Raw genomic sequence first — 18,292 nt, 5'->3', positions numbered from 1 at the left:
TGGGCAGAACTGAAGACAAAAGTAAACAAGCGTTTTAGTCGGTTTGAAAAAGAAAGGGGTGGGAAGAACAGATAGTCCAGTGGCAGGGAGGAAAGTAATGGCTGGATGATCTGCAAACTACTTAATGAAGATTGCCAATTCATATTAAAAAATCACCACATTGGGGCAATTGAAACACATTAAAAACCGTGCAAATATCTAAAATGATGAAAAGCCATGGTCATGACCTACATAAAGAACAAGGCAAGAAATTTAAGAAAACTGGAGAGACAAGGAAAGAAAATTGGAGAAAGAACAAAAAAAAGGCAAATCCAGGAGGTATGAGATCAAACCAGAAAACACACGAGGCATACCAGACCTGAAAAGAGAAAATAAATAGGCCAACACACCAGCTACAGATTCCCCCCCGCCGCCCCCCTCACCCACACCCCACCCACTTTCCCCTGTCAAAACTATGTTCTGACCAAGGCTCGACACTTGAAATGTCAATGGGCCTCCGTTCCCCAGGATGCCAACTGCACACATCTCCAGAACCCCCATGCTGCATAGAGCAAAGATCCAAAGTGACTGAAGTCAATGCTCAGATCAGACAGCTTCAAAGTGCCCAGGAGAAACATGGAATTATGTACCTAAAGTCTGCATTAAGCTTGGTTGGAATCATATAGAAGGCTAAACACTGACAGATCAATGTAGCAACCGGAGGGGAGAATTAAATCAGCAAGCCACAGGGAGGTGAAGGACACACTTGCATCAGAATGGAACTTCTCAATGCAAGCTTGATGAACAGCATCTCATCTTTCAATTAGGCACTTTACAGCTTTCTGAACTCAACATCGAGTTCAACAATTTCAGACCATAACCTCTGCCCCTATTTTTCCATATGGTAGCTGTTGATTCTGCCATTCCCATGTACACCTCATCTAGAGTCATCTTTTGTTACTTAACTTGTCCCATTGCAATCTCCTTTTATCTTGCACCATCATCCCTTTTGTCTTTTAATCTCTCCTGCCTTCCACCCTTTCACAGACCTTCCCTTTTGTTCTTTCCTCCACTCACTCCTTTTCCTGTCCCTGCACTTGCTTAAAATCTGTTACATCTCTAACTTTTTCCAGTTCTGATGAAAGGTCATCAACCTAAAATGTTAACTGTTTCTCTCTCCACGGATGCTGCCTGACCTGCTGAGTATTTCCAGCATCTTCTGTTTTTATTTCCGAATGGAAGTGTTTGTCAAAGCGGTCACTTAACTTGAGTTCAATCTTCCTTATTGCAGAGGAACCACACTGTGAGCAGTAAATCCTGGAGGAAGTTATCATAAATTACTTTCACAGGAAAGTAGAGTTTGGGGCTCTAGACCAAGGTGTAGGAAATGGTGAAGGAATAGGTATTACATCTGCAGCACCTATGTTTGCATCCAGCCCAGACTACCAGGACAAAAGTCTCCTGTCTCCCAGCTCATGAATCTAATGTGAAATAAATTTGTGCAACCTCAATCCAGTTCTTATAGATCCAGAGCACAAGAGTGGCTGGAAATTGTGAGTCTCACTCCATAATATTGCCTAGTATGCAAAATGGAGTTGCCATATCAGCACTGTAGTAGGTGCAAAACCTATCTTGGAGTATTCAATGTTGACAATGGGTGCAAAGTTAAAAAAAGGTCGAGTTCCCTTGTACCACGGTCTCAAGGTCTCACGCAGGCCGCTTGCCGGTTTCACAATGCAAAAAAAGTTTAAGCAGGCTGTGTGGCCCCCAAAAACTTGGAACATTGCCTAGCACCAAAAACTCTCACCTTGGTACACACAAAATTTGCCACCTTTGTTTGTTCACAAAATATTAGCTGCCAACAATTTGTTAACGAGGGCAGAGACAGGACTGGAGAACTTGCAATAAACTCATTGGTCTAAGTTCTAGAAACGAGGATGGTGGTGACCTCATCACCGCATGTCTTCACCCCTCCACTGTCTCTGATTTGTCATGCTGCTTGTCCAACATTTAGTATTGAATGAGCAGAAATTTCCTCCAATTAATTATTATGAAGATCAAAGCCACTGTCTTCGGTCCCCAGCATAAACTCCATTCCCTAGCCACCAGCTCCATGCCTCTCCCTGGACACTGTCCGAGGCTGAACTAGACTGTTCACATCCTTGGCATCCTATGTGACACTGAGCTGAGCTTCCGACCCCATATCTTCTTCATCACCAAGACCACCTACTTCTACCTGGGTAACATCGCCCGTCTCCGCCCCTGCCTGAGCTCAGTTGCTGCTGAAAATCCTCATCCATGCCTTTGTTACCTCTAGACTTGACTATTCTATGCTCGCTGACCTACCTTGGTTCCTGGTCTGACAATGCCTCAATTTTAAAATTCTGATCCTGGTTTTCAAATCCCTCCATTGCCTCACCCCTTCCTATCTCTGTAACCTCCTCCAGCTCTACAGCACCACCCCCGCCCCCCCCCACCTCAATTCCAGCCTCCTGCAATTCCCCAATCTCTTCGCTCCACGATTGGTGCCCATGCCTTCAGCTGCCTGGGCCCTAAGCACTGGAATTCCCTCCCTAAACCTCTCTCTTTTTCTTTAAGACACTCCTTAAAATCTACTGCTTTGACCAAGCTTTTGGTCATTTGTCCTGATATCTCCATATGTGACTCGATGTCAAATTTTCTTTGATAATTGCTCCTGTGAAATGACTTGGGATGTTTTGCTACATTTAAGGCACTACATAAATGCAAATGGTTGTTGTTGCTAGTGGATATGGATAATTTCATGCAAACATGAATTCCCCTGTAGGAATTGTCCAAGTTACCCAGTGTATATGGAAGCTAGCAAAAGAAAAATGGTCTAACTGACTTCTCCAAAATAATGTTAGCTAAAATGATCTTTCTTACCATGTCGCATTCAGAAATGTATAATTTTTGATGTACATAATAAGCTTTATTAATAATTTGTTTCATCTCAGATTCATCACAGAGATGGTTACACTTCCTTCTTGATTCTAGTTCTAGTTTAACATTTCTGAGTGAAACCTTCTAACAGTCCTAAAACTATGCCTGCCAATATTCAAATATTGAGGCCCCTGGAAGTTACACAAGCACAACACAGCTAGAGATTACAATTAGTGATGCAGAATAAAACACTTAATACAATACATATTTAAATAGTTTATACCTCCGCTAAATCAGTTCTTTTCAAACTATCAGAACAAGAGTAATTGAATATCTCATAAACCACCTGCTCCCAATGTGCATTCTGTTTATTTTACTGGAATTAGAATTTTTTCCAGTGAGAATTGAATTGAATTTTATCTGTTTCTTTTACCCCTCATTTCAGTAATTTCAGAATAAGTTACTGTACATGTCTCTCCAGAGCATTTCACTACATCTACCAAAAATTTGACTCTCTTTGAAGTTTCTTTTTAAAAAGTAAAATATATTGCATAAATTGAGCCCACTGAGGAACATAGATTTTTCAAAATGAAGCATTTGTGTCACAGCTGATGTAACCCACACATGGTTACAATATTTGTGAGTCACGAAGACTCACTCATAATGACCAGGCTGAATACACGCCCTCCATATAATTATACTGGCCCAGAACTTGTGGTCAGTGATGAAGGAATAGGGCTCACCATCCATTATGCTTACAGCTACCCACAGATCTTTCACAGGCTTTTGAGTAGCAACTTACGGTATTTAGAGATCCTTTCAGCACAGTGCCCTCTACAGGGGATCTGTGGTGTGAGAGAGTAGGCCAAACAACAGCGTGTCTCTTCAATTAATCAGATTCAGAATCCTCAGTGAGACACGCAGAGTCCAAACCAGGAAGTACAAATTAGAATATTTAATTCAATGTAAAATCATGTACAGAAAGCAAAATTAAGCGAGGGAAAGGTGGGATTAAGAGAATGAAATTAAAGAAAAAGGAAAAAAAAATTAATTTTTATAAAATCTCCAACATGAATTAAAATCTGAATAAATGAGACTCCATGCTTATAAAATCAAATTTTCAATGCCAGAGAGATTGTTTGGCAGTAATTAAGACTTATCACATAGTTAAAAATGCACTTACACCCGAATGCAACTTTTTTTGGCATGTTTTCTGGGTAACTAGTGGGTAAGTGCAACAACTTCGTGTATTTCAATGCCGAGTCTCTCGGGAACGTACCGGTGAGGAGAAACTTGTGGAGGAGCATGGCAATTCAGGCAGCAACCTCCAAATTTGTCTTCTCGCTTTCCAGATGCTGGACCCACTATGTATTTTTAGCATTTTTTTCTTTCCTAATGAATAACTGTTTCATACCTTCTAAACTTTAAACTTAGGAAAAAATACTGGCCCAGGCAGTTCTACTAAATGCCAAGGAATCATTTTTGAAGTTGCTCGAGGGTAAAGTTTAAAATCTTCCTCCACACATCCGTTAACAAAGCATTTACTTTTGAGCTTAATATAAAAGTGAAAAACCATCTGATTTAGTTTGGATCATGCCACATAATTATACCATGCGTTTCAGTGAAGGAGAAAAGCGTACTCATACTTCACATTGTAGAATCTGAACGATTGAAACTCATTCTTTTTCATAAATCAGGTCTCTAAGTCTAAATATCAGATTCTCATAAATCGTACCACGGCGGATTCCTAAATCACAATGCCAACAGTGTTTTGGGTGGATGCTTAAATTTACATATTCAGTTTAACAACTCAGACATTTGTTCTCACAAACTTGATTCTGAACCAATAAGCCACAATGCATTAATCTACTGCACAACCTTGATCAACCTTCTCTGTGTCCTCATCAACGAATTCAATCAAGTTAATCAGCCACAATTTGCCATTAACAGATCCATGCTGAATCCTTGATTAACTCATGCTTTTCCAAATTAAATGTTATTTTGTCACTGATAATGGTTTTCAATAACTTCCCCCACCACCGATGTTCGGCTGACTGGCTCGTAGTTTCCTGATTTACCCCTCTCCCCTTTCTTGAATAGTGGTATAACAGAAGCAACCATCCAATCCTCCGCACTACTGTATCCAACAATGATTGAAAGATTGTGACCAATGCCTCTGCTATTTTTACCTTTGCTTCTTTCAGCAACCTAGGATGCATTCCATCTGGACCAGGTGACTTGCCAACTTTCAGTAATACTAATTTTTTTGTACCTCTTCTCTATCTATTACTATCCTGTCCATAACTTCCTTCTCTTATTTTAGTGTAACCATAATTCGCTTCATTTGTGAAGACAAATGCAAAGTACTCATTTAATGTTCTTTGCCTCTATATGAATATTTCCCTCTGGGTCCTCAATAGGCCTCACTTTTTCCCTAGCTAATCGCTTACACTTTATAAATTTGGGTACCTGTATCAGCGATCTCGCCTGTTTCTGGGCGATAATCATGAAGTTATTTTTTTTTAGTGCCGGGTTAGCGTTATTGCTGGAAGTCACAAAATTCGGCAAACAGTGACTGGCGATAGCGCTAAATCTGGCCTTGTACGATGGAATTTGTGTGCCAGAGCCAAAACTTGTAATGAAAAAACAAATGGACCTTCTGCACACGTGCAAATTTTTTTTCCCCAATTTTATTTTCCTCTGATTTTTTTCTTCTTCCTGCGATTATGGTCAGCTGTCAAGATGCGCCCGCGCATGCGCGTACATCCAGGGCTGAAGCAGGTACTTTTCACAGACCAAACAGCCATGATGGAAGGGGACTCCAGCAGGCAGAGAGCTCAAAAATTTAGCTTTGAAGCAAACGAGTCCCTTATTGTAGCTGTGCAAACCAGATGGGGGGAATTTAATTTAATAGGAGGGGTGTGGTGCTGCTAAACCCCTCACAGTTGTGTGAAGGCGATTGTGAACCAGTGTGGCTAAGGAGGTCTCCTCAGCCGATAAAAGGGACCATCAACAATGTAGGGAAAAGTTCAATGACCATTGCAGGGTCAAGAGAGTAAGTAATATTTTTATTCATGCACTTCTTCATTACTTAAATTGTAAATCTGACACATGTTGGTGAAGGTAGGCTTAGTGTTGCACCTTATTTGCCATGAATGATCGTTACACATTAGTAAGACTGCTTTTTGACATCTTAAAAGATATTTCTGCACTTCGATGTCTTCCTCATGAACCACGTGCAACTACCAGGGCCATTAAACAAAGGACTGCATTAAATGCGCACAGTATGGTATAAGAACTTTGATGGTTATCTGTGTGTGCCTCTGGTAACCATTCCAATTGTCATCTTTGCAGGCAAAGTTGTCACATAAACGCCGGGAGCAGCGGCACACAGGCGGTGGTCCACCCCAGACACTGCCGTTAACGGACCTGGAAGAGTGTGTGGCAGCTGTGATCGGTGCCTCAGGGAGATCAACTACCCATGGGGATGCTGATTCCCTGTTCGAAACTGAGGGTAAGTCCTGCAAAATCCCTGGGTTGCGTTGGGGCAATGTGATGTAGTACCTGTGGGCTAGGGTTGGGACAATTTGATGCAGTGTCTGTGGGCTACATATGCAGTAATGCCAGTCCTTCAAATCAGCTTGTGTTATGTGACCTTCCTCATGTCACCCTGTACCCTCCCCTGCTGCTAACCACTCGTCTGCTGTTTTCTATTTCCATTTGAGGAGGTGCCAAATCCTTCAATGGAAGCCTCCACCTCAGCCCGTCATATGCGGGTGTTGGAGGAGCCGAGGACAAGGAACCTCCACGGGAAGAGGAAACTCAGGAAGCTATTCCGGTGGGGTTGGGGGGGGGGGGGGGGGAGGGCTGCACTGCAATAGACACCTGCGGCGGCCAGTAGCTCTGAGCAGGAAGACACATTCTCAGGTTTTCCCTGATCCGAGGCCCCAGGTCCAAGTGGCGTAGAGCCACGTACTCCCAGGGTTGAATCCCGTGTGCCATCTCTCCGGCAGGTGAATCGGCAAAGCCGGTCTGCTGACAGACATGGTGGGACTGTCCAGGGAGAGCATCCAGCTCAGCCGACAGCTCCTGGAGGTCTTGGTTGCTTTTCCCACAAGCACTGCGGCAGCACTTTTGCCGGACAAAAGGGATGGCATGTCTCAGATTGTCACGGCTGTCAATGACCATGTCCAATTGATGATATCGACATTTGACACTGCAGTCCCCAGTGTCACAGCAACCAGACCCACATCACCTGTGAGTAGAGAGACCGAGCAAGAAGCTCGCCACTCAGAAGCCGGGCCTTCCATACCCAGAGCTTCTCCAGGGGATCCACACATGCCACTGGCTATCCTCCTTTTAGAGGTGGACTCTGGTCACGTTGTTGGATGACGTCTTGGTACCACCTTGGGTATGGTCATGGCACGAGGTGGGGGGTTAAGATGGTGGGGGGGGGTGGTCACAGGTAGAAGACGTTCGGTGCAGAGGTTGTTCTTTCGTTGCTGTTGCTATTTTATAAAAGTTTTAAAAGTTTCCCAATTCTGTTAAGTTATTAAAAGTTCACAAAAATGTTTAATACATTTTATTCCAGTTTGCAAATTCCATTTACAATGTTTAATAAATATTAAAATATTAATGTATGTTAAATACATTCTTTTGTTCACCTTAACCATTCCAGTGTAGTGTCTCATTTGCAGAATAAGAGGGGGAATAATCAACATGATGAAACATGCCATTCACTCTTCAAGCAAAGCGATGAATTATGAGAAGCTGACGTAAGGCTTTTGCAGTGGCGAAAGCTCCACGAGGCCTCCCCCTGTGGTGGTGATGGGGATGGTGGGATGGGCTCATCGCCAGGCTCCTCGTCCTCCTCATGGTCCTCCTCCTACTCTCCCGAGATGGTCCTGCAGTTCCCAGTGGCAAATCTTGCCCCCTCATGATGGCTGAGTTGTGTAGCATGCAGCACACCACAATGAACTCAGAGACCTGCTGAGGGGAGTATTGCAGGGAGCCTCCAGATTGGTCCAGGCATCGGAAGTGCTGCTTGAACATTCCAATTGTCTTTTTGACAATGTTGCTTGTGGCTATATGGCTGTCATTATAGTGATGCACGGCTTGTGTCTGAGGGTTCCAGAGTAGGATCATGAGCCAGGTGGCGAAGCCATAACCTTTGTCCCCCAGCATCCAGCTCTGGCCTTGTGGCTGACACTCGAACAGGTATGAGACAGTGCTCTCACGGAAGATGAAAACATCATGGATGCTCCCTGGAAATTGTCCATTTACTGCCATGATGCACTGAGTATGGTCGCAAACGATCTGTAAGTTCAGGGATTGTAATCCCTTTCGGTTTCGGTAAACCTCTGGATCCTCTGAAGGTGCTCGCAGGGCGATGTGCGTACAATCAATGGCAGCCTGAACCTTGGGGAAGCCAGCAATTTGTGCAAAACCTACAGCCCTCACATTCTGTGCCTCCTTGGTCATTGGGAAGTTTATAAAGTCCATCCTGTGTGCGTACAGTGCAGTAGTCACCTGGCGAATGCAACTATGTGTAGCGTGTTGCGAGGTGGAGCATATGTCCCCCCTGCTGATGCCTGAAAGGAGCCGGAGGCATAGAAGGGAAGTGTCGCAGTCACCTTCACCTCGACAGGCAGTACAGTCCTGATGCTGCTGGTAGGTTGTAGGTCTGCCTTTATCAGCTGGCATATCTCTGTAACCACCTCTTTTTGGAAGTGCTGCAGATATGAGCGCTGTTCCCTGTAAACTCGTGGGGGGGTAAGGCCTCCTCCCCATATGTCTGCGAGCTCTTCGATTACACTCAAAATGCTGTCGAATAAGCCTTCTTCCAGCTCGATGCAACATAGAAAATGGCCAGGAATAATGGCAGAGATATTATAGCCCCCATTCTTTTAAACGTTCTTAAATATCCTTAAAAACTATGAACTAACATAAAGCTCAGTGTGTAAAACACAGCCTTCCCTCCAAATTCTTTTATGCAATGAACTTTTGCTCCATTTTTCAAGATGGCGCCGTTTGCGTTGTGGGTCTGACCTGGTAAGACTTGATTTCTTCGGCCGTGTTTTTAGGCCGGCGATATCAGCGAATTTTCTGCCCCCAGCGATAGCGCAGCATTGCACACCGACTGACATCATAAAAACAGCAAAAAAAACGGGTCGGCAATAATTTTTAGCAGTGGCGCAAAACCGCTGCTCAATTTTCCGATCGGGCACTACATTTTGTACGACTCGTTTAGTGCCCCAAAAAATTACTTTTTCAGCTTCACCATGGCGCTAAACGGGTGCAAACCTGCCAAATTTCTAGCCCTATATATTTATGGAATGTTCTGGGGTTAAATTTAATGTTCCATGCTAATCTTTTCTCGTTAGCTCTCTTTGCCTCCCATATTAATATTTTCAATTTTCTCCTGTACTTTCCAGGTTATTAACTGAATCTTGCTCCTGAGATTCGTCAAAAGCCTCCTTTTTCAGTTTTGCTTTTATTTCCTTTATCATCCAAGGCACATTAGCTTTAGATGCTCTACCTTTTCTCTTCAAAGGAATATACCCAGTTTGCATTGAACTGGAACTCCCTCCCTAAACCTCTCACCTCTGCACCTCTCTTTCCTCCTTTAAGACCAAGTTTTGGATCACCTCGAGTTTATGCAATGTAGAATGTGGGAGGCAAGCCAGGAGTGCATGAAATAGTCAAGTCTAGAGGTAACAAAGGCATGGATGAGAGTTTCAGCAATGGATGAACTGGGGCAAGGGTGGAGGCGGGTGATATTATGGAGGTGGAAATAGGCGATCTTAGTTATGCTGCAGATATGTGGTAGAAAGCTAATTTCAAGATCAAATATGACACTGAACAGTCTGGTTCAGCCTCAGACAGGGGTTGGGGAAAGGGATGGAGTCAGTAGCTAGAGAATGGGGTTTGTGGCGGGAACCGAAAACAATGGCTTCAGCCTTACCAATATACAATTGGAGAAAATTTCTGCTCATCCAGGACTGGATGTCGGACAAGCAGTCTGACAATTTAGAGACCATGGAGGGGTCGAGAGAAGTAGTAGTGAGGTAGAGCTCACATCAGCGTACATGTGGAAACTGACACTGTGTTTCCGGATAATGTCGGCAAGGGGCAACATGTCGATGAGAAATAGGAGGGGGCCAAGGATAGATCCTTGGGTGACAGCAGAAGTAGCAATGTGGAGGCAGAAAGAGAAGCCGTTGCAAGTGATTCTGTGGCTATGATTAGATAGATAAGAATGGAACCAGGCAAGTGCAGTCCCAGCCAGCTGGACGACAGCGGAGAGGCATTGGAGAAGGATAGTGTGGTCAAACCGTGTCAAAGGCTGCAGACAAGTCAAGAAGGATGAGGGGGGATAGTTTGTGTTCGTCATAGTCACAAAGGATGTCATTTGTGTCTTTTGATGAGAGATGTTTCGGTACTGTGGCAGGCGTAGAAACCGGATCGGAGGGATTCATGGAATTGCGGGAAAGAGGGACATGGATTTGGGAGGCGACAACACATTCAAGTCTTCTAATATTACTATATTTTTGTTACATGGTTTTGAAATTTGCCATCAAATTTGCTCATCTCTCGCCTTCTCACTGTCTAGAGTTCTATAACAAATCTCCCAACAATGTATTGCTCCCCCTCTGTCCCTCAACTCAAGCCAAATAGATTCAGTCCTAGAACTATCGAGGATATCCTTTCTATTTAAAACTTTCACATCCTTAATCAGTACTGCCCCGCACCCATGTCATTTTCCTCCTCTCTCACTCCTGAATACTTGGTGAGCAGAAACATTAAGAACCCATTCCTGATCTTATTTGAGCCATGTCTTTGTTCATGCAACCATGTCATAATCCCATGTAGCAACATCACTGACATTTTTACAAAATGATACATTTAAAAAAGGAACTCGTTTTTAAATATAGGAGTCTTGAGCATTTCATAGTTTTAAATCGGATTACAGGACATCCGGGGTTCGGTTGCATTGTGAGTATGTTACTGGACTAGTAATTCAGAGATGGGAGTTCAAATCCCACCATGGCAGCTGGGGGAATTTGAACTCAGTTAATTAAATAAATCTGGAATTAAAAAGCAAGTATCAGTAATGGTGACCATAAAACTACCAGATTGTCGTAAAAACCCATCTGGCTCACTAATGTCATTTAGGGAGAGAAACCTGCCGTCCTTACTCGGTCTGGCCTATAAGTGACTCCAGGCCCACAGCAATGTGGTTAACATTTAACTGGCCTCTGAAATGACCCAGCAAGTCACTCAATTGTATCAAATCGTTGCGACAAAATCAACGCTGTGGGAGTAATTTCACCATGGGACTGCAGTGGATTAAGGAGGCAGCTCACCACCACCTTCTCAAGGGCAATTCGGGATGGGCCAGTGATGCCCACATCCTGTAAAACGAATACATTTAAAAAAATTCAAATCCAGTATTACTTTTACCTGGAAATTGGCCTGACAGAGTATGCCAATAAATTAAAGAGGAATTAAATCTCTGCAGTGAAATTACTTTTACTGCATTATTCATTTAGTTGCTGTGATGTTTGCTCAGCTGCTTCTTATTCCGCTGGTCAGTGCACTCCATGCTCATTTAGTTAAGTCTCCTGGGTTGGCATGAGTTTTACTTATCAAGATTTATTGGTAATTTATGCCACAATCATCTCATTCTCATTTAAGTGGTGGAACTGCTATCAGGAAGAATGTAGCTTTCGACACAGACAATAGCTACATGATTATATTTATTTACATTTTTATAATGATTTCAGCTTGGATAGGTTGAAGAAAATATACAACTGCTACATTAGAGAATAAATGATGATTAGGAATCTATTATAGGATTCTAACATACTCTACAGGTTTAGTTGATATCATGGAACAAAAACAATGCTTAAATATTTACACAGCTATCAACAACGTGCGTTACTGGGTTGCAATTATGCTTTTGCATTTTAAGTATACATCGTTTTTGTTTTTTCTTAGTATTTCGGGTTTTCCTGTATGGATCGTCTTTTACAAGCAGGGCTAGCAGGTACAGCTCAAACTCGTGATGGCATGTTCGAACCAGTGACCAAGAGACAATGAATAATAATTTGACATTCCAGTGATGCTTCACACTCATTGCTGCTGCAAAACCCTTTTCATTTGAACTTAGGAGTCATTCCCAAGTTGGGCTGGTGGATTCTGCTCATGGTGGGGAGGTGTAGTCAATTTTCACTAAAAGTTGTCACATGGGTTAGGCTTTCAAAAAAGAGAGCTGTAAAAGGAGACACAGTCAGCCAGCAAATTGCTCCAAGAAAGTTGAAAAGACCAGAAGATTACAGGAAAAGGAGGTTCTGCTCTGGGCTGTAGGACAGAAGACAGAGGAGTTATTCTATTCATATTAAGTAAGACAATCCACTAATGTGGGGTAGCACAGCACATTCATTATTTTACAGTATTATATGGATAAGTGAACTAAGTGAATCGGATTCTAATGGGTTCCTCTGTATGTTTTTCTTACTATGAAATAAAAAAGCTTAACAATTTGTATCTAGTTTTGACTCACCAAGTGGCAATTCCGCCTTCACATCAAAATTGACATTGAATTGCGGGTGGTTAATACTGAGGCAGATGGTGACAAAATACAAGGTGTTGTTAATAAACTTGCAGAATGGACGTGTAAATGGTAAGTGAATTTCAATGTTGACAAATGTGGGCTGGTGCATTTTGGTAGGAGTAAGGAGGCCACATACTCCTTGGAAAATAAAGAGTCTAAATGGGTTGGAGCAGCAAAGAGATAAAGGAGTACAGATTCACAAATCATTAAATGTAGCAATGCAGGTTAACAAGCCCATAAAAATGCAAACATAGCACCCGAGTTCATTTCTAGAGTAGAATTGAAAAGTATTACAAGTACAACCCCATTAATGTAATAATCTCTTTTTACATTTGATCTCCAACCATATTGACTCTTCTGAACTTATTTTTTGTATATATCAGCCCTCATTAAAGCATGTTACCAGATATGTGTATTTTCCACTCTTCTGAATTTCTGAAGACCAAAAGAATATTGACAAGATAGTGGAATGGGCAAACTAGTGGCAGATGGAATTCAACGTCATTAATATGCGATGCTACATTTTTTAAAAACTAATAATTATACTTTGAATGGGAGAAAGTTGGGTTGAAGAAGAGCAGAGGTATTTGGGGTTTCATTTTCCAGGCATCTTTATACAAGTATAAAAGCAGAAAAGGATAAGTAGAATGATCTGGATGTGCAACATGACATCTCCTACTGGTCAGAGTGAGTATTATTAGAAAATTGGGAGCTGGTTTCCCCAGCATCCTCTTTGACATAAATGGTGTACAGACAGTGAACAGAATGGAAGGAAAGAAAGAAAATATAAAGAGGTTCCATGGAATCTCAGCTTAAAGAAAAAGCATCCCAAAATTAAAAGTTTAAAACTTAAACCGTTTAGAGGTTTGATGAGGTTAGATAGACTAGTATTCAAGCTAATATCTATTAATCAGTCATTATCTTCAGCAGGGAAAGGGTTAAAGAAAGAATTATGGGGCCCGAATTTGGTCAAAGACAAGTTCCGCCCATTTTTCGGTAGTCCCCGGACGGTGTGTGATTTTTTTTACTGTCCGGTACCGCTGGAGCCGAGTGGGCGGGAGATTCATCCCACTTTTCTCAGCGGTACCGGGAGCGGAATGCAGTGGTCGGTGGCAGGCAGAGGAAGTCTTTCGACTCGTGAATCATCGGCTCCAGAGTTGTGCGCACGCTGGCACGGCTGTCAAGCTCTGCCACCCGAGAAGCACTGACGAGAGGCCAGAGACTGCCGGCCTGAGGTTGCTGTTGGTGGTGGGGTGGGGGTGGGACTGGGGGTGAGGGAGGGGTGGTGGAGTAGAGATCGCTGAGACTGGGGGTGGGGGGGGGGATCTCTGTGGGGGGGGGGGGTGGGTGAGAAAGGAGAAGAGATCTGTTGGGGGGGGGGGAAGAAGAGATCGCTGGAGTGGGGGGGGGGGGGGAAGAGATCGCTGTGTGGGGGGGGGAGAAGAGAGAGATTGCTGTGGGGAGGGGCCGAAGAGATCGCTGTTGGGGGGGGTGGGGAGAGATTACTGTGGGGGGTGGGAAGAGATCGCTGTGTGGGGGCGGAAAAAGATTGCTGTGGGGAGGGTGGGGGGGAAAGAGATCGCTGGGTTGGGGGGGGGGAAAGAGATCGCTGGGTTGAGGGGAGGGGAAAGAGATCACTGAGGTGGGGGGGAAAAGAGATCGCTGGGGTAGGGGGGTGAAGAGATCGCTGGGGGAGGGAAAGAGATCGCTGAGGTGGGAGGGAAAGAGATCGCTGGGGGGGGGAGGGGGGCAGGGAGAGATCGCTGGGGGGGGAGGGGAGTGGGGAGAGATCGCTGGGGGTGGGAGGGGGTAAGAGATTGCTGGGGTGTGAGGGAAAGGGATCGCTGTTGGCGGTGGGGGGGAGGGGGGAGAGATTGCTGTGTGCGGGCGGGAAGAGATCGTTGTGGTGGGGGGGGGGAGAAAGAGATCGCTGTGGAGGAGGGGAAGAGATCGCTGTGGAGGAAGGGGAAAGAGATCACTATGGAGGGGGCGGGGAAGAGATTGCTGTGGGGGGATGGGGAGAGAGATCGCTGTGGGATGGGGGTAGGGGGGGGAGTGATCGCTGTGGGGGGGGGGAGGGGGAAGAGAGCGTTGTGGGGGGGGGGAAGAGATCGCTGGGGTGGGGGTGGGAAAGAGATCGCTAGGGGGGCAGAAAAGAGATTGCTGGGGGAGGGGGGGAAAGAGATTGCTGTGTGTGGGCGGGGAAGAGACTGCTGTGGGGGTACGTGGGGGAAAGAGATCGTTGTGGGGGGCAGGGGAGGGAAAGGATCGCTGTGGGGGGCGGGGGAAGGATCGCTGTGGGGGGCGGGGGGAGAGATCGCTGTGGGGGACGGGGGGAGAGATCGCTGTGGGGGGCGGGGGGAGAGATCGCTGTGGGGGGCGGGGGGAGAGATCGCTGTGGGGGGCGGGGGGAGAGATCGCTGTGGGGGGTGGGGGGGTAGAGATCACTGTGGCATCACCACCTTTGATGCCCTCGTCCCTATTAAAACAATTACTCTTCCTCACCCTGGCCATTCCCCTTGGTACAGCCCTCATTCTCGCTGCCTTAAGTCCACGGGATGCAGACTTGAACGGATATGGCAGACAACTGGTTTCCATTCAATGTCCGATCTGGCTGGACCACATGAAGCATTATCAGGTGCTGCTCTCGTCTGCCAAAATTGCTCACTATTCCAGAATCATTCTGGAATGTAAAGATAAACCCTGGCTTCTATTCTCCACTGCTAATCGTCTTCTTAAACCCCTCTCTCCTGTCTCCACCCTCACTTCTGACAATAAGTAGTTGCCACCTCCTAAATCCGTGCCCATCTTTTCCGAACTCCATGCTTGAATCGCTCCAATCAGGTTTCTGCACCTGCCACAGTACCGAAACGGCTCTCATCAAAGTCACAAATGATATCCTTTGTGACTGTGACAAAGGCAAACTATACCTCCTCGCCCTTCTTGACTTGTCTGCAGCCTTTGCGCGGTTGACCACTCCGACCTTCTGCATCACCTCTCCACCATCGTCCAGCTGGGTGGGACCACACTCACCCTGGTTCCATTCTTATCTATCTAACCGTAGCCAGAGAATCACCTGCAATGGCTTCTCTTCTCGCTCTTGTATCATTACCTCTGGTGCCCCCCAAGGGTCTACCCTTGGCTGCCTCCTATTTCTCATCTACATGTTGCCCCTCAGCAACATCATCCAAAAACACAGCATCAGTTTCCACATGTACGCTGATGATACCCAGCTCGACCTCACTACCACTTCTCTCAACCCCTCCACGGTCTCTAAATTGCCAGACTGCTTGTCCAACATCCAGTTCTGGATGAGCAGAAATGTTCTCCACTTAAATATTGGGAAGACCGAAGCTATTATTTTCATTCCCCGCCATAAACTCCGCTCTCTAGCCACTGACTCCATCCCTCTCCCCAAATTCTGTCTGAGGCTGAACCACACACACTATTCGCAACCTTGGCGTCATATTTGACCCTGAAATTCTTTTTCGGTCACATATCCGCAGCATAACTAAGACCGCCTATTTCCACCTCCGTAACATCGCCCATCTCCGCCCTTGCCTCAGCTGCTGCCACTTCTCATCCATGCCTTTGTTACCTCTAGACTTGACTATTCCACGCACACCTGGCTCGCCTCCCACATTCTACCCTATGTAAACTTGAGCTGATCAAAAACTCGGCTGCCCGTGTCCTAACTTGCACCAAGTCCCGCTCACCCATCATTCCTGCGCTCGCTGACCTACATTGGCTCCTGGTTAAGCAACACCTCGATTTCAAAATCCTCATCCTTGTTTTCAAATCTCTCCATGGCCTCACACCCCCCTATCTCTGTAATCTCCTCCAGCCCCACAGCCCCACCCCACCCCACCCCCCCACCCCCCCAAGATATCTGCGCTCCATTAATTCTGCCCTCTTGAGCACCCTCATTATAATCGCTCAACCATTGGTGGCCGTGCCTTCTGTTGCCTCGGCCCGAAGCTCTGGAATTCCCTGCCTAAACCTCTCCGCCACTCTACCTCTCTTTCCTCCTTCAAGATGCTCCTTAAAACCTACCTCTGTGACCGTCACCTGCGTTAAAGGAGCTGTGTAAATACAAGTTGTTGTTGTTGAACATTGTGCATTACACTAATTCTCAACATTCGTGTGGATGCACAAAATCTTAACCTTTGCACAATCCACTTCAGACACCATCATGGAAAGGATTTTCTCATTAAAATAAGCAAGTAAAGCATCTGAAAAGTCTTCCTGAAAGTTTTGCCAGCAATGGTGATATTTTAGCTGGCTGGAAGTTATCCAAGTTATTGTGCATGCACAGTCCAGCTGTTCCAGCTGCCAAATGTCTGAGTAAATCAATACAGAAGAAGCTGCTTTAGTGGACAATAAGCTTGATCATCTTATTCATTTTCTGGACACACAATAGAAAAGCTTTTACAAAGTTGCAATTTTAAAGCATTCTAAAAACAAAAATACATATTAAAAAATCACCAATATAGTAAATCATCTTGGTAAAGGACAGTCCAAAGTCAAAGCAGAAAAATTATGTGAATTACAAATACATATTATATATAACATGCAAATGGTCCTGTTGAGAAATCACCATGGAATATCGCAAAGTAGAACAGATGGCATATTTAGACCCCACTGAGCAATGAAGAAGTTATTGCCTGTGAACTCAAGTTTGGTTTGCAAGTAATTTGCCCATTCAGAGAATGTGCCATAAATTAGCTGCATAAAAAATCTGAAAAGAAATACAGAGTACCTGCATTTAAATGTACCTCATCACATCACTGACACATTGCAAAGTGCTTCACATAATTAAATAAATAGTTTCTTTGGAGTTTAGTGATCGTTATATATGCAAATGTGAGTACCTCAAAAGGTTAATGGGTCAAGCCAGAGATGACTAAAAGACAGGGCATCAATATAAACAGCTTAGCAGAGATAATTAGAAATGATTGTTCCTTCCTTTGTTAAAGTGGGAACTATTTAATTGCTACATTAAATTTAGTATTTAGCAGTTCACGAGAAATAATTATTAACCTGTATTAGCTGAAAACTATACTCTAGCAGAGCAAAATTTGATGCAGCATTAAAGATTTATGGTCTTTTCTTATTCTCCTTTATTCTTATTTTGACATTTCTTGTCTTTTTGTCCCTTCCTCCTCCCTCACACTGAGCACAGCAAAATAACCTGTATTGTATTTTAAATGTGAATCATAAATTCTATAAATATCTATCTTTTATGGTTCAATTTATTGAAATAGAAATCTCACCGCAGTCCATAAAATGCACATTCTTGCAAACGTTTATAATTTTCACTTGCCTTGTAATGCGAGAATAAAATCCTTTCAGGCACAATGCAATGAACCTAATCTGCGCCTGAATGTGATAGTTTGGTTTGCTGCACAAAACTGTAAACAGTAACCTATTAAAAAGAAGAAAAACTGCAAATTTGAAAACAGAAAATGCTGGAATTGCACAACAGGTCAGTCAGCAACTGTGGGAAGAATACACAAATGCACATTTTGAATATAACTAAAGAGTTCTCCAGATTTGACTGACCTGTGTATTTCCAATATTTTTGTTTTTATTCCATACAGCATCTCCCAAATTGAAGATATTTTATTTATATCTTGTTAAACCACACTAAGCAAATCCACAATTTAAAGCTTTTTAATATCTTGCCTGTTTAATCGCTTACATTCACGCAGTAGACTGTTGCGAATCAAAAAATAACAAGTCATCAGTGACAAGTGCTGGTAGGAACTTTCAAATTGTGATCTGAAGCAATTGTGT

At 44.1% G+C, this 18,292-nt stretch overlaps 1 protein-coding gene across 2 annotated transcripts in view; it reads right to left on the bottom strand.

Moving 5' to 3' along the window:
- Positions 1-18,292, bottom strand: part of snx29 (sorting nexin 29) — a 751,140-nt gene that overhangs the window by 392,205 nt on the left and 340,643 nt on the right. Inside the window, exon 15 of one of the 2 annotated variants that reach the window (XM_070856732.1) lies at positions 12,099-12,243. The exons of the other annotated variant lie outside the window; for it this stretch is intronic. Coding sequence (XP_070712833.1) covers positions 12,173-12,243 — 71 coding nt within the window. The 3' untranslated portion in view covers positions 12,099-12,172. Of the gene's footprint in view, positions 1-12,098; positions 12,244-18,292 lie in introns of those variants that run through there. 2 annotated transcript variants of the gene reach the window in all.

Source organism: Pristiophorus japonicus, chromosome 15 (genome assembly GCF_044704955.1).
Source record: "Pristiophorus japonicus isolate sPriJap1 chromosome 15, sPriJap1.hap1, whole genome shotgun sequence".
Classification (NCBI taxonomy): Eukaryota; Metazoa; Chordata; class Chondrichthyes; family Pristiophoridae; genus Pristiophorus; species Pristiophorus japonicus.
The sequence above is the reverse complement of the archived record's forward strand: the minus strand, read 5'-3'. Positions and strand labels throughout refer to the sequence as shown.